Genomic DNA, 17,178 nt, shown 5'->3' on the forward strand with positions numbered 1-17,178 from the left:
GAACCTGTGATAGCCATTTGCACGCAAAAGCTGTTGGACTCATCCTCTGACCCCCTGCTGGCCCCTGGATCAGGGCTGTGCCACACACCCAGGAGGGAAACACGGCTCCAGCGCGGCCTCCTGAGGAGACACCCAGCCCCTCCGAAGCGGACCGGCCTTACGCCGAAAGAGGCTTTCTACAAAGAGCCATGAAAAGCCCCGCCAGCCTGCCTGGACCTGCACATTTCATTTCAGCAGCCAGCCAGGCTAAAGCTCCCTGGCTGCGTGTCCGCGCATGGATGCGCACCTATGTCACTTGAATTTAAAAACCATTCCTACGTTCCCTACAATTCCTATACAACTGCCTGTGCATAGTGCTGGACATTCGTGTTTTTCTATATTACCATCTCCTCGGCGCCGGGGCAGGCGGTGGCAGCCCTTTCCCCTCGCTTGGCATTCCCGGCACTGTGCCGGCCGGCTCCTTCCCCCGCATTCCCGGGGGACAGCGGGAGCCGGGCGGGCAGTCCGAAGCAGCGCAGCTCTCCCCGCCCCCGGCTCCCGGGGCCCTCCCGGCTTTCGGGCGGCGGGGACGGGCATGGATTTGGCGGGAGTCTATAAAAAGCCGCGGTGAGACGAGGCCACCGTCCTGCCAGAGCCGCCGGCGGAGGCTGGGGCGCGGCGCCAGCACCGCACCATGATCAACCCCAACTACTACCCCTGGGGCTACGACAGCGACAACGGTGAGCAGGGGCCGCGCCCGGCCCGCTCCTGCCGGCACCGAAGCCCGGGCGAAACGGGGACCCGCTTCCCGAGGGAGCCTGGCGGGGATACGGGCTCCAGGCGGGCCCGGGGCTCTGCAGGTGGCGGGGCCGAGGCCGCTCGGTTGTCGCTCGCAGGCACGGAAGAGGCGAAGCTGGCGGAAGGAGAGGTCAATGGCAAGGGGTCTTTGAGTTAAATAAAGTCAGTTTTCCTACTGCTAATGTAAGTTAAAATTTGACATAGCAATAAAATCCGGCTTTAGGCTAGCCCTAGTGAAGGAAGAGCGGTGCTGGGCTGCAGGCCCCGCCTGCACGGAGAGGTTGGGGTATTGGTGGTCTCTTGTTCCTGCTCTCTCCTCTGCTGCAGGAAGTACAGTTCAGCATCGGTCAGGCTTTTTCCACATGAACTTCTCGGTAAAATCATGATGATAATTTAACTCACGTTTCAAATTCTTGGCGTGTCCAGGGATCAGTGGCCTTTTCTGGTTCCATATGGCTACATGGTGCCACATTTGAATCGTTTGGGTATATCCCATCATATTTCTAGCCACTGCTGGACTTGGAGTATACACCTCTGGTTTTCTTCCTTGGCATATTATCACTCTCCTAGTAATTAGTCTTGAGGTTGCTATAAGAGTTTAGGTTCAGTTGAAGGATTTGAAGTATCCAGTATTCCAGCTAGAAATCAATGTGGTTGCTTTTTATACACTGAAACTTTTGATAGGGCATGAATAGCAGCTAGGCAATTACTTATTAATACACTTAAATAGTGTTCTATACTTAAGGAAAGCCAAGCTTGTGTTAATTGTAACGAGTATAATTCATATCTCTTTGGAAAATATTTTCATGATACTTCTCTGTACTTTTTTGTAGGACCAGATCAGTGGCACAAAAATTACCCTTTTGCGAAAGGACGCCATCAGTCACCGATTGAGATCAATAACAAAGAGGTGCATTATGATAGTTCTCTACTACCGTGGTTTGCTAGTTATGATCCCGGTGCAGCTAAGACCATCCTCAATAATGGGAAAACCTGCAGAGTTGTATTTGATGATTCATTTGATAGATCAGGTCGGTTTTGTTTTTATCTCTGTTATCATATATAAGTGACTGCTTCTCAATTTGCATAGAAGAGCCTGCTCTGAATGTTCAGGCTCTTGGAAGGGTGCTGTGTACTGCCTGTGTGTGATGTACAGGTTTCTCTGACCAGGTACCCTGTGCTGCTGCTGGCAAAGTCTGGGACTTCTTTTAAAGTTCATCAGTAAAATCCCAGGGAATGGAGAAAGCAGCAAAGAAACTTGGTACAGGATGAATTAAGGTGTAAGATAAATTTCTGGGGCTGCAAAAAGTCATTGCAGTTATGTTGCTTTCCAGGATTAAGGACGCCCAGGCTTTATCTGTGAGAACTGAATTCCACTTTACCTATTTGAGATGCCCAGCAGAACATCTTAAGTTACAATATTTAAAAACTCTATCCATGTAATTTGTGATAAATGAAGTAACAAGCCAGATATTGCCACAATGTCACAGTATTTAATCAGTTTTAACTCTTTTTGGCATTAATGAGGTTTTGTCTTAATGAAGATGATAGGGCTGATAAATTTAATTGCGTCAGGTGTAATGTCCAGAATCTTTTATCCACTTGCAGCTATGAAAGTATACAGTATACAGACTTATTTCCTACCTGCATTAAAACTTACACTTTCTATATGACTAGGACTGACAGCTGTAATTACTAGGAGAAATTTTACTAATAGATTGTTTCATATTAATACATATAGACATGAATTTGATTTAATTTAATGGATTTTTAACTAATTGTGTTTCATGAAACTGAGGATCAAAATGTATGTAGGCTGGACTAGTTAATACACTATCAAAACTCACAAATTACTATGCACTCAAGAGTTTTGTAACTTTCTAGCAAAATGGGAATTTTCAATTTTATTTGAATAAAAATATTGATGTCAGATAAAATGGTACACAAGTAATGTAGCTGTGGCATGTGAGATCTCCATGACTATTACCATCTTTTATCATCTGTTGCATTTGTTAGAACAGTATCAGATATACCAATGGTTGCATAAAAATAAAAGTGTAATTATTGTTAAAGTAACTCAGATTTTGAATGGGAGGCAGTATCCAGGCACAGCATGGGTGCAACACTCACCACAAACAGCAGAAAGTTTCAGAATGTTCTGAAATTTTTTTCAGATGAATTGCTCAGTAACTGTTGTGTTTTGATCTCAGAAATAAAAAGCAACTCACTGCAAAAAAGTAGGTGTATATCTCAACTCTTTGAAGTCAAGAAATATTCAGTGTTTGTTATTATGTCTCCTTTGTTATACCATTGCCTGCAGAGTCTGTGGGTGATGTTCTTTCTCTAATATAATGCTAATTGCAGGACAAATTCCACTGTGCATATTCCTACTGACTTGAACACATTTTCAGTTTTTCAGGATATGTACCATGGCTTGGTTTTTATGTAAAAGAACCACCAGCTGCACAAAACATATTTATGCAATAGCAATCATATAGGAATGAAGCTTTTATTCCTTTGGACAAAGATACTCATTCTCTCTATATCTGTGTATGTGTCTATCACTCTGTCTATCTGAATTATTTCTGAGTTAACCAGAAAACTAAACATTTATTTTCCTAGGTTTTTTCAGTTCTAGTGGTTATACCCATATCTGTACTTCTGTCTACATTTTCATTAATTTGATAAAATAGATTGCTGAAAAAATTGCCAAGGTGAGTGATAAAATTAATTACTTTGAATGGCTTCAAGTTTTACATCCATTGTGTATCCTGCCAAGAACATTTGGAGAATTCACGAGTGAGGACAGTTTCTTAAATTCAAACAATTAAGAGTGTCATCCCATGTAATTCAGGTATTATGTTGAAAAAGGCCTTATTACTTCTATGTTTAGGGTTAGCCTAGAGGAAGGAATTGGAGAATTTATTTCCAGCTATTTATAAAGTCTGATTGACTTTGAGAATCTTCTACAAAATTGAAAGCTTTGCTGACTTTGCTGACAGATGAAGTTGCTGTAGGAGCAGTTTCGTGCCTCTGCTGCCTATCCATACAACTTAATACATTCTTGTGGATTCAGTTTCCTGTCTTACTGTGTGCATGTAGCTGAACCTTATGCACTGTAAAAAGATTGCAGGTGGGAGCTGGAGTCTGAAATTAAGGAAAGATCTGGGAGCTGAAATCAAACCTTCTAGATAGCTGGTCTCAGTAAAATAAACCAGAACTTGGGTTTTTGGCAGCCTAACACTGCTATGTTTTTTGGCCTGATTGGCAATTTAGATATTCTTTTCGATCCAGCAGTGACCCATTTTGGTTTGAATTAGGGCTGAAATCTTATTTTCACTATCAGAATCTGTTTATTTCTAAAATTCATAAAATATTCATATCAGAGAAGTGTCCTGAGAGCTTCTAGCTGGTGGCACTATTGTAATGATGCTCCTTGAGATATATAACTTCCTTACAGAGAAGTGTCCTGAGAGCTTCTAGCTGGTGGCACTATTGTAATGATGCTCCTTGAGATACATAACTTCCTTACAGTTAATGACTCTTTGGCTATTGTTGTGATACCTTGGTTAGATAGTTACACTAGAGTGTTTGATTGTTTGAGAAACAGTAGAGATACAAAAGTCTGGTAATGGAACCCAGACAGAGCAGCTGGATGGAGATACACTAGGGTCACATGGATACCTGCCTTCATCTTCCCTCTTTGTTTATTGTTTCTGTTGGCACTTCCTATGGGCGTTCATCAACCAGATTCCTACTTCTTCTTTTACTGACTTTCAGATGGGTGACATTGAACGGTTTGGAGTACCTCAGTGCAGGCACACATTTTTACAGGCTTACCTTGATGCTGTTTGCAGAATCTTTCCTATCAAAGAAATGTGTGGCTTTGAAAGTGGATGATGCAAAAGAAAAAAAAAAATAGAGACAGTTACTATAAGAAGTCGGAGCTTGTTACTAATCAGCTCTTTTAGCATGACTAGGGCTTGTGGCCAGAATTTGCTCAAATACCTCTTTGTGGGAAATCTCATTTATTTTTGCAAATGGAATTTTGATTATCAACTTCTTGTAAATAAAACATTCATTTTTTCACTGGTTATTACAGAGTGAGGACAAACCCCAGTAACTTTAATTAATCCAGGGGGAAGTCTGTCCATAGACATTCCAGTTTGGTTGATTCCTGCAAAATGTTACTTAACATTTTGTCTGCTGAATTTACACTGGAAAAAATCAGTAGCTGTTACAAAAATCCCAGTAAATCCCACTAAATCCCAGTACTTCTATAGTTGTGGTACCACTCAATGGCTGTACTGCATAAGGCAAAAGGCAGCAAAGTAAAATTCTTCCTTCAGTATAACAACACATCTGTCATTTGTTGCGTCTGCATGAAGGTATTGAGAACTCCTGTACTTGGGTACAGGGAATTTAGGATTTGAGCTTCTGTTAACTTGGAATTTCCATTGTTAAAATTAAAAGTGCTTGACTTTTAATTCTAGTCAAGGGCCTGCTGAGGCTACAGCTACACAGAGGACTGTCATTTTTCTGTCCCTGGAGGTGAGGCAGCCACACAGATCATAAACAAGGATGATTTGGGAGCTCTCTGATGAACAGGCTGTGATCTGAGGGCACAAAACTAGCAAAGATGTTTGTTTTACAGTGTAGATGAGGGTGGGTGGCTAGCAGGCAGACAGACTTCTGTCTGACACTTCTCTTTCCCAGTCTGTCCCTAAAAGAGTACAAAGTTCAAATAGAAACAAACGTAATCCTACTGCATATCTATTCAGTGCTTGCTTAAAGAATTTTTCAGTGAGAACTGAAATTTGAGTTCCAAAAGCTTTTAGGAAATACATTTTATCCCTGCAGTTAACCGGACAGTTTCAGATCCTCTTCTGAGCAGAGGTTTTTTTATGACTTCTAAAATGTAACACTGATGGGAAACAGCTGTGGTTTCTGTACTGCACTGTTAGATTCTATTATAAAGCAGCATAACAAAGGTAATGTGCCTTTTCAATTGTCATATAGTAGTACATTACTAATTTAATTTCATTGGGGTTTGCCAGTTCATTTTATGGATTTGGCAGGATGCGAGATCATAAATCTTCCTAGCACAGTCATTTCTTGTCATGTTTATAAAGACAACTTGTCTCATGAGTCTGCTTTGTTCTCTGTGGGTTTTTTTTTTACCTGCCTTTACAGCAAACAGGGAAGAAGTTTGTGTAGGCATAACTTTGCCAGTTTTACTTTTAGTAAGGGCAAATGACAATTGACACTAGCACAGATTAACAACCAGACCCCTACAGAAGCTGCTCAGCAAGTGGATGCACATATTTGAAAAGCTTCTTGTCACTTTTCTGTTGTCAAGGGCACCCAGCTAGCTAAGATAAAGTGACTGGAACAGCCATCTCCACTCAACTGCATGACACCTTCATTTTACTGTGTCACAGCGTGAGAGACAGGGTTTTCTTGCCTTAGTTACATCCATCTGTGCAACACTTGCCCTAGTGATTACATTGAAAGTGAAAAAAGCCCCTTATTTTATTAGCCCATTTTGTCTCATGCTGCTCAGCTGATGACAGAGCAAATGAAAGGTGAGCTTTTTTCCAGAGCAGATGTCCATGCGTGTGTCCATGTAGAATTGTTCTGTGATATAATAATGTCAAGATACCATCTCTTCTTTTATAAACTTCTATTTTATATTCTTTTTCTATTATGTGGTTGTGCATTTTTATTTGTGTAGTATTGAAGCCCAAGAGGATAAAGAAAACGTTTAGAATTTAAGTTCTAAAGCCCATGCCTAAAAATAAAAAAACTCTACTAATTTTGAGCTATGCAGACATTGTTTGGGATTTTTAATGTTTTAAATATTGGAGAACTTAATTCTCGTAATGGTTTTGTTTATTTTTCCCTTTTTAAAATGTAGGAAAATTTAATTTACTTACATTGTCTTTTCATGTATTTTTATGTTAATACTACACACTTGTAATTAAAAGAAAGGAAATACCTTTTTGTCCTTCATTAAGCATCATTCTTTCTGCTTAATGTGTGCTTGGTAAAAGTTACTGCCTATTTATAGATGAGTGAAACTGGAATGTGTTGGCATGAGATGATGCAGAGCTTCACCTAATGCCCAATCAAAAATGTCTGCAGATGGCCCGTCAGTGGAAATAATTACATACTTTTACCTTAAAGAGGATTACTTGGCCTTACAGATCTATTTTAATGGAGAATTTATGGCCTTGTCAGCTACTACTCTTACCCTGTGTTCACCACAGTTATGAATGTTTGTGGGAAGAAGTCAAAGGAATTTGTTGAGAAAAACAGCTACCTCAACTCTTAGTGCTGTATTTCTTGAGATGATAATGGATTTAATTATTTTCAGATTGAAGGATATTTTTCTCTGGCGTATAAAGACCAGTTCCTGAGAACTGCTGAAAGCTTTATAGGAATGCTGTAACTTCTATCCTCAAAAAAAGTGAATGAGAATTGAGTACCTTCTAGTATTTGGTGAAAGTAAATACATTTTTCTATTTCATAGATTCTTTCAAATAGACCACCTTCATTTACAATATTATTTATAAATAGTAACATTATTTAGAAAACTAGACATCATTCATTACTGGCTGGACTTTTCTTTAGGAAAATAGCTTGCATTCTCAGTGTTTGCTTTTCTGGTTTAATTTCTGCATTCTTTCTCCTCTTCCATAACTGGAGGGAGCAGCCATTAGAGCAGAAGCAACATCAGTGATTTCATAACTCTTTAAACAAATAAGTCATAGCCTGCAGTAAGATACACAATTTTGTAGTGTTTTCTGGGAATTTGTTTATCATCTAGCACTTCAGTAGTTAATCTTAATCGTGGTTATATTTCTGTACTTTCACATCAGCAAATCCTAGATTCAGTTCGGGGGAGATTAAGACCTCTAAATTTAGGTGTCTTATTTTGGGATTTTAAAAGTTGGTGTGTTATATCTAAACTGCCATTTGAGGCAAAAGAGTTGGAGTTCAAGGAATCCAGAGGGCAATTCAGTTCACTGTCTGTTGAGTGTCTACTTTAAGGCATGCAGAATTACTCTAGAGGCCTGACTGTTCTGATTAGGGATTACTTCAGTTACCCAAACACAGGCATTCTGTGACATGTTTGATAACCTGATCTATTTCCCCTTGCCTCCAGATATTGGTTTAGAATGTACAGTTCTTCCACAAATCCTGGACCAGATCTCTCGGTCCTGTCCAGATGTCTCTGGACTATTCCAGAAAGTACTAGGTGCACATTCATGCAGCTGAATTAAATCAGCGATCTCTAGTGACTGTAATGGAAGCCTAGACACAAAAGTTCTCCTCTGCCTGTAGGTGCATATGGCTAAAGGTGGTTGCCTGATGTGTGGCTAAAATCAGTGCAGATTTTCAGAACATAAAGCCTCTGTACAGCAAATACATAAATACACGAGTAAATATTGCAGATACATATGTATTTCATTTAAAAGAATTGGGAGATCCTCGAGTCTGATGCTGTTGCAGATTATCAATTGCAGTGCTGAGAGGTGGGCCACTTCCAGGAGTCTACAGGCTGCGGCAGCTGCACTTCCACTGGGGCTCGTCTGACGACCACGGCTCAGAGCATGTTGTGAATGGAGTGAGGTATGCAGGAGAGGTAAGACTCACCACTTCTTGCTTTAAAACAGGGTGTAAAATAAAATTTGACACTATTGTTGTGGTGGGACAAAATTTGTCATTTCTCTGTTTTCCTGGGAGTTCTTTCTATTTATTTATCTGTGCCTTTTTATTCTTACTCCCATTGATTCTTATAAACGTAAATCAGGTTGAAGTAATTCTCACAGCAGGAGAAAAGAAAATTTCTGTGTGAAACGAAGGCTTCCATGTTCTCAAACCAGTGTGGTGTGAAACAGCACAGCAAGACTGAATTACTCAGATGCAATCCAAACTTACCAAAACAGTATTCTGAAAATACAGAATTATAGAAGTATAAAATTGCAGTGATAGAAAGGGGTGGGAAGAATTAATTACCTTGGTTCTTTAGCACCTTAGGATTGTAAAGAAAATGACAATGTAGACTAATAATATACATGAATGACATTCATAGGGATTCTTTGATGGAATTGGTGTAATTTGAATGCCAAATGGAAATGAATCATGTATCAGTGGATGATGTCTGAACTGCATGGTCTACCTGATTACTTCAGCAACTTTTCTTCAGCTTTAAGATGAGATTACAGTTATTTTTTTCAACTTCTTATTCATATATTTATAGTTTATTTTAAAGCAAATAGTATAATTATGCTATTAGATAATTAGATATAAAAAATAGATGACTTTGCTGTCCCTTTTTTCTCTCTTTCTTGGAAGGCCTCATCATTCCTTGTTGCCTCAAACTCACAGTTCTGTGAAGAACTGTAAAATTCAGCCTTCTGATGGCCTGCTGTTGAATAATGGGGTTTTTTTTACATGTTTTTCTTTGTTTCAAGCTACATTTGTTACACTGGAATCCCAAATACAGTAATTACCTTGATGCTAAGAGACGAACTGATGGGATTGCTGTTTTGGCCATATTTTTGCAAGTAAGTAGAAGCATGCAACCCTTCTTTGCATTGATACTATGAAGCTTCTATTTTGAGAGGGTTAAAAAAAAAGCAAAACTCTCTGGTGGGTATATTTTCTAGGGATCCTACCACATTGAAGGGGTTGACTTTCAGTAATGTATCCCTTTCAAGTTACAGAGCATGAGTCATATTATCTCAATTGGTATCCAAAACTACACACACTTGGCCCTGCAGCTATTGTGTCACTATGTAGCCCATGGAATGGGGACATGTGTCAGAAGTGGCCCCCTGACCAACAGCAGTCAGCTGTCTTTTTTGCTAACTGGGGACAGATTTCAAGGACATGCATCTCTTCTAGGTTTTTCATGAACTTTCTCTCAAACAAAATGTCTCACAGGCAATACATATTACTCATCCTTTTTTAAAAATCCTTTTAGGGGCATGCAGCCTTAGCCTGAAATATTAGCTGTTGCTCTCTTGTTTAATTGATATGCACTAGAGATAGAAAACTGGATGTCTTTTTTTGAGATCAACAATTGCGAACAATATATCTGACCATGAAATCTATGTTGTGAAATTACCTGTTATGCTAAAATTTCTGTACTGATACAATTTCCCCCTTCTCTTCTTCCCCATCATAAGATCTATTGGGATACAGGCAGAGGTAACAGACAGAAGACATAGCTTACCAAGCTGGTAGGGGTGATATGTTGGGTTAATGCATTATAATTTTATAGTTGATAGATGTTTAGATAGATGCTCATACTTTTATAGTTGATAGATGCTCATATAGAAAAATAGGAGAAAGAAGAAACCTGGTCAAGCAGAACTCCTTGCTTAGCTCACACTTTCTTCTTTACAGGTAGCGGAAACTCCCAAACCAGAGATGAAGAGAATTCTTGAAGAAATAAATGCTATCAAAACAAAGGTAATGATGTTGGGCTTTTCATTATAGGAAGATTGCTCAAAGTCTCAGGACAAAAAAAAAAAAAAAAAAAAAAAAAAAAAAAAAAAAAACCCAAACAAAAAACAAACAAAAAACCAAACAAAAAAAAAAAAAAACAAACAAACAAAAACCAAACAATGTCTGACTTCTTAGTTTTCAAATTCTGCTCTGCAACATTTCCAGCACATATTTGGGAATAAAACCATGAGTAGCTTTTCCTTAATATGAAAAGTCCTTTTTTTCATTCACATATGAGCCTTCTTTGACTTAAGCGGGGCTTATGAGTTTGGTGAAAATGACCAATTTCCCCAGTCTTTGCTCAACTAGGCATGGAACCTTATTGCCTCAGTGGGCAGTGCCAAATAAAAGGTATATTTAGAAATTGGTCCATTTGGTCTTAATATATAGGCTGCCTAATGGATCTCTGGAAATGCCACTGACTAGACATTTGTGTCTTAGATAACATTATGTGATAAATCTCACATTTCATAGGCTGTCTTGCTTGTTATTAGCACAAATATTATAAAAGTAGTACCTGTCTCACTTTATTATATGGTGACCTAATGCAATATTCAATAGATAGAAAGAATTCCCATAAGAAAGGAGGCCAGAAGGAGAAGTATTTCTGCACAGAAATGAGTGAAACACATTGGTACTGGACACCGCTTCACATGAGTTAGCTCAGGTACAAGAAGCAGCATCATGGAGTTTTCTGTTTTGTCATGCTTCTCTGGGCCCATCTGTGAGGGTCACTCAGTCCCCCTGTCTCACTGCACCATTATATCTCGTGTAGATCTGTGCTTACTTTCCTCAGTTCATACATTTACAGTATCTGAGTCATTCCCTATTACTTAAAATAACAGCTGCAAACGACTCTTGGCTAGATTTGTTGAAGAGTTTTCTGTTTGGTTTTATTGTGTTTTTGTTTTAATTTTAAAGGGGAAAAATGCTCCTTTTCCAAACTTCGATCCTTCAATTCTTTTCCCTAAATCTCATGACTACTGGACATACCATGGATCTGTCACTACTCCACCTTGCGAAGAGTGTGTTACCTGGATTATTCTTAGAGAGCCCATCATAGTCAGTTCAGACCAGGTAAACTTCCCCCCTCATTTTATTTACATGCAATAACCTGACAAGGAAAACAGTCGTTGGATTTGTGAGAAAATACAGGATTAAAAGCAGAGTGAAGAACTGCCTCACATCCAACAGCCTGGTAGCTCAAGTCCACAGATATCAGAGAGCTTTTAAAATCAATAAAAACATACCACAGGGTACATGGTCAGAGTTTTCTTTCAAAAACATCATTTGTTAGAATACAAATGTAATGGAATTGGTGATTCTGTCTGCCCTGTATTGCAGATGGGAGTGCAAGTTGGAAGTGTTGAATTGCATGCTTGATACCTGTTTCTGGAAGGCATACCAGCTAAATTTTCACAAACTGGAGCAACATCAGCTGACTATAATTTATTGTTAATATCAAAAACTCCTTTGGTCACTTACTGTAAAGGAATAGGTCTTGTTAATTTCCTCTAATTTCCCCCCAGTCCACTTACAGGAATTTCAATGCCCTCTTTCAGCACATTTCAGCCTATGATTCTACTCTTACCACACAAGTCAGTTTTCTCACCTGAGGTTATTCCTCTGGTCAGCAGACTATAATGATGCAATACCACAAATTTCAAGGCTCCAGGATACAAAGCGTATGGATATTAATCAAGGGACTGGCATATTATGTAGGTATTATATTTAGACATATAACTTCTCATTTTAAGTTTTCAAGATGATAATGTGTTTAGTGTATTCATTGATGTGCATGTTATGACAAAAAAGAAGTATTTTTATTTTCTAGTACTTTGTATTTAAGTGGCTCTTTTAAGTAATACAACTCAGGTATGATGAGAACCTTAGCTGGCAATAGATGAAATATGGTAATGTGTTCATATAACTTACAGCTTAATTTTCCGAGCTTATTGAATTGCTCTGCCTTCTGTTTCCTTGTCCATCTAAAAATTAAAATACGGGGGCTATTTTAAAGTGGGTACATCTGTTAAAAATACAAATATGGTCTGACTGGTTTCCACAAAATGAATCATCTTAGATGTTTATATTACAGAAGATCAGCTACAGATTATATTAGGGAAAGTATAGTCATTACCGAGCATCTCTGATTTAAAATGAATTTTTAAAGAAATAACTAATCCCATTATTGATCCAGCTTCATGAAAAGACTTTTTGACTACAGTTGTGTTTTCTCAGCTGTTCTAAAATTAGTGAGTTTTGGGTAACACACAGACTGTTCTTTAACTATCCCTCCTGTAGAAAAAATGGAGCATTTAAGTTAAAGATGAAATTACAACATAAAAATGAGACATTGGCTCTTACCCTGAGGTAGCTGCTTTTCAGGCAGATTTGGCAGTGTGTGTGAGCTATTGTCTAGAAATAAAATAGAAATACTTCTCTCACTCCAGAGTGCCTGCACTCTAAATAATGTATTCATAAGAGGATTGTGTTGCCAATTATTTCTAATCCTAGACAGTGTAGTACCATGGCAGCCTCATTAATAGTGATTATTTTAAGTGTGTGTGCATTTGCAGTGGATTTCTTGGATGCTTTTGCAGCCAGATGGTAACCATATATTAGCCACAAGGGGAAGTGCAGTCGCTGCACATCAGTGCTCTGCAGGAAAATGAATTCACCAGAAATCCCAGGGAGATATAGTGTGGGTGGCCTAGCTGCTCAGATTACTTTTAATGAAAGAACAGGAATTTCACTGTGGAATAACTCTGTCTAATTGCAGACTAATTTTTTCATCTTTATGTAATCGTAGCCTGAATACATGTTGGTTTTTTACTGAGTAGAGCATATCTTCCACAAATAATAAACTCCAGCACTCTTCTCCAATAATAATTTATTAGTTTTAACAAAACTGATGAACAATTTTCATCTCTTCCTGTACAAATTATTCTTCATCTGAAATCTGAAATTTAATTTCAGAATATTAATCCATTGGATGCATATTATGCTGGTTATAAATGTGACCTCATCATTGTTCAGGCAGACTGAGATGGCTGGCTTTTCTGAGCTGTTCAGTGAAGAGTAATGTTGAGATGCCTGAGCTAGGTCAGTCCATAAACTGGAACAAGTTTAATCACAGTGAACCCAGGTTTTACAACCTAGTCAGAAGTTCTGCTTGTATTGGCCTTGAAGTCTGTACTGAAAAGTAGATACATCAGCATACAGAAGCTCCTGGTGAACAAAGGTGATGTGTGCTCTGCATGGGGCTACGTTTTCAAGCTTACATGGGAAATGTGTGCATGCTTTTCATGGTAAGTCATTCAAACAGGGACAGGTTCAAGTGTCTGAATCACAGCTGATGTGCTTTGGGTCTAGAGTAGTGCGTGGTAGTGACAACAAATAAATATAGGGTATCTGTATACATGTTGCATCCTTTGAAAATCAGAAAGCACTAGAGAAAGAGTATTGTTGTGATGCACTAAATAGCTATTTAGTTGTTGTTTTGCACTGGGTGATTGGGAATTTGCACTGAGTAGTTTTTATATTGCACTATGTCACACTGGTCTATTCCACACACCTTTCCCCTCCCCCTGCTAAACCTCAGGTGTGATGGGTTCTCCCTGACCTGCTCCCCCCTCCCCTTCTCCTCACCTGTGTCCCATTGGATGTGGCCCTTCGGTTCTGCCCCACCCATTTTTCCCTGGGCTCAAACCCCCCCACCCCCCCACCCCGCGGGAGGACACTCTCTCGCTCTCTCTCTTGGACGCCATCAAATACCTCGGCCTCTGTTACCCCCTGAGGTGTTGCCTGGATCTGAAGTGGCTCCTGATAATTAACAGGATTTAGTCCTGAGGAGCAGAGCGCCTTTTGTCTTTTATCTGTGTCCATGTAGATTCCCACCCCATGATCAGAGGGGACAAAAAAGGGAATTCCTACAGAGTATTAAACAGTTTTGACAAGTATGGGAAAAACTCTTCATATGGCATCCCTCAAAAAAGGAAACATCCCTTGATATGGCCAAGGAGAGTCAAGCTGCAGATCTTGTTTACAAATCATTTGAAATCTTGACCAAGTCTTTATCCAGATTGAAATTCCAGTTCCCGTTATTTATAATTAACTTCGTGTGTAACTGCAGCAAAATATATCCTTTGCTGCAGACCTACCATGGAAATGAACAATTCGTTTATAATTCAGCTTTAAAACCATGTAATTCTAAAGGATTCTTAACAATCAGGCACTAAGGCAGGGTTAGAATAGGAGACGTTTATTACAGCATGTGCTGCTGTATTCACATTTTCTGAGTGCTTCCCGCAGTTTCTGTGGCTGTACGCAGTTCTGTGGACAGTACCTAAATTACACTATTTTTCACAATCCTGTTCAAATAGGACCCATTTTTCTGTTTTGACTATTCCTAAACCTATCACTAGGAAAAGAACAGAGTACCGTTCTTGTGGTGGTGGGGTGAAGGACATTTTCACAACTTTGAAGGAGACTTTTCTCCCCAGCTGTACCAGCCTCCTTAGTTTAATTGTTGGGCTGTAGATTTGATCCCAAAGGAATTCCATCAATTCAATTTTTGCTCTTCCGCAGATGGCAAAGCTCCGCAGCCTCTCCAAGAATGCAGAGAATGAACCTGATCACCCCTTGGTTGATAACTGGCGCCCAACTCAGCCACGGTATTTCAGGATGGTGAGCGCGTCGTTCCTCTAGGACCTGGCTCCTGTTGGGTGGCTCTGAGAGAGGCAACCTTTAGAAATAAGGGGTGGTTTTGTTTTGTGTCTTTTGCTGCACTTACACAGAACTCCAGCTGTATGTCTGGAGGCTGAAACTTGAGTTGTGGAATGAGAATTTCACTTTCAGAGGGTAGCATTTATTTAGGCAAATCCTACTGTTAAAATGGAAGTAGAGAATCCGTTTGGTTCTTCATAACTGCTTTAACATTAGCTCTTGTTAATAGTTCAAAGGAAGAAACAAGATACTACTAATAATTACAGGACAGTTTCCTATTGTGCAAGTGTCCCTTGATGCTTGTCTGATTGTATACTAAAGAGGTTTCAGTTAAGAGAAGTAATTGTTTTCACCATTAAAGACATATTTTTCAGTAGATGTTTTCAGCATTATCCATATCCAGCTTTGAGCTGCACCAGTTAATTCACAAGGCATTCTTGGAAATTATAAACTCTTTTTGTCTTTGGTACGTAAAATATGAAAGGATAGGAAATTGTGTTATAATCACTGATAAAGAGCTATACTTATACGTTCTTAAAATAATGTGAATAAGGTGAAACAGAGGTCTGTTCTGAAAATTGTATTCACCAAGTTATATGTAGTTAAAACTATGGGAAGGGGGAAGAGCTATTTCTTTTTGTGTCACAACTAATTCCCTTTATTGAAAGACTAATTTCCATTTTAATATTCTAGCAGTCAAGGTGACATAAATTTTGTGAAGTTGGTCTTTGTATCCTTCGTATATATTTTATTCATGTATGCAAATGGCTTTTCTGTGTAAAAAGGGTGTTAAAATAAGAAGAGTCCTTAGTCTTTTTAATTATTTTTGAGACAAATTCTCATTTCATGTACAAATGTAAACAATCCTGCTGTCAATGAAGTTTGTGCATAAACATCTGAAACCACAGGTGGACTCTTAATCAAAATGCAATTGACCAACGTGTTCTTGTCTCTTGTTTTGGCACAAAGAACAATGAAACAGGATTGTAAGCCTCAGATTGAAATAACACTATTTCTGCATTAAAAAATCCAATAGTAATAAATAAATTTATTTAAGATTTTTTGTTCTGTAGTTTTTTACTATTTAGAAACATGTAAAAGTAACAGAATTTTAAAGAAAGACCTGTCAATGTCCTCTGTATTATATCTTTACAGAAACTGATGATGCGTAGTATCTTTTTAAGATACTTGTTTGAACTACAAGAGTATTGATTTCACATGACACCTAAATAGCCACATCCTTGAGACATTCACATCTATTCTTTTAGTGAGATCATCTCTATTCTGACAAAGGCTTTCTTGCAACATCATATGAATCAACTTCACAAGTTGATTGCAGAGTGGAAAAGTTCAGTCTATATCCAAACTCAGTAAACTGAAAGGTAATTTACAACTGACCTCAGGAAATACAAAGCAGGTGCTGTTCTGGCAGTGGCTAGATTCTTGGCTGCCATGTTAAGGGGCAGGAGGACGTTGCTGATCTTGTTGATGGGAGAGGGGTTATGTTCCTTCATTACAAAAAGGAAAATTGAAGCAAAAATTGATTTTCCAAAATGGTTTGTTTGTTGTAGTTACAAGGTAAGTTGTTTTATAAGGAGCTTTATTGAACTGAGTTGCATATCCTAGAGTAGGCTTTTTTTTTTTTTTCCTTGCAATTCATGGTATTGCAAATGTGGAACATGTAATCTCAGGGATTTTTAATGATATGGTGGCTTCCCAGTCACATTTTGCAAAGGAGCTGTCTGGGTGCTATAAATGCAGCTGAGGTAAGCCTCATCCTCCAGAACCATGTTTATTAATTTGGAAACTTAAAAGTTGAAGTAATCTCTCAAAGTGTCATTTGACTCTCCTATGAAGTTGATTTCATATTATCTGTATTTATAATTGATGTAATTAAAGTAAAAAGTAGACTAAATTCGACCCAGGAGATCTGCAGATAGGAGGAAGTGTGTGGAAAAGGGTTTTGGCAGTTGTTTCACAGACCCTGCTCCTATGTTCAAGGACTGCCGGAAGTAATGATGACAGATCTAGAAAACAGTGGTACAGCAGGCATCAGGGGGAAAATGGAAAGAGTAGGAGTAAAAGGAAAATAAAAAGCCAAAGAATGGGGGTGGGGGCGCTTCAGAGACCCTGTGAATCACACTGTAAACTGAA

General features: G+C 38.8%; 1 protein-coding gene across 3 annotated transcripts; it reads left to right on the plus strand.

The window, feature by feature from the left end:
• The first annotated feature begins 407 nt into the window (after positions 1–407).
• On the plus strand, positions 408–16,080 carry LOC128800069 (carbonic anhydrase 3-like). 3 transcript variants are annotated; one of them, XR_008434908.1, is made up of 8 exons: positions 408–719; positions 1,611–1,808; positions 8,307–8,425; positions 9,258–9,350; positions 10,195–10,260; positions 11,218–11,373; positions 11,859–12,014; positions 14,887–14,971. XR_008434908.1 is itself a non-coding variant. In XM_053964960.1 (7 exons), exons 1-7 carry the CDS (start codon positions 674–676, stop codon positions 15,004–15,006), a joined length of 798 nt encoding a protein of 265 aa, XP_053820935.1. In that variant the 5' UTR covers positions 408–673; the 3' UTR covers positions 15,007–16,080. The 3 variants fall into 3 exon arrangements, 2 of the variants coding, with proteins under 2 accessions (XP_053820935.1, XP_053820945.1); XM_053964960.1 differs by lacking the exon at positions 11,859–12,014 and having other exon boundaries at positions 14,887–16,080; XM_053964970.1 differs by lacking the exons at positions 11,218–11,373; positions 11,859–12,014 and having other exon boundaries at positions 14,887–16,080.
• The last annotated feature ends 1,098 nt before the right edge of the window (positions 16,081–17,178 follow it).

Source organism: Vidua chalybeata, chromosome 1, assembly GCF_026979565.1.
Source record: "Vidua chalybeata isolate OUT-0048 chromosome 1, bVidCha1 merged haplotype, whole genome shotgun sequence".
NCBI lineage: Eukaryota > Metazoa > Chordata > Aves > Passeriformes > Viduidae > Vidua > Vidua chalybeata.

Bases quoted from the DNA above. Each gene is read 5' to 3' on its own strand.
- LOC128800069 (XM_053964960.1), top strand. From the start codon at position 674: ATGATCAACCCCAACTACTACCCCTGGGGCTACGACAGCGACAACG. The intron at 9,351-10,194 runs GTAAGTAGAAGC...TCTTCTTTACAG, and splicing joins TTTTGGCCATATTTTTGCAA to GTAGCGGAAACTCCCAAACC. The intron at 10,261-11,217 runs GTAATGATGTTG...TTAATTTTAAAG, and splicing joins TAAATGCTATCAAAACAAAG to GGGAAAAATGCTCCTTTTCC.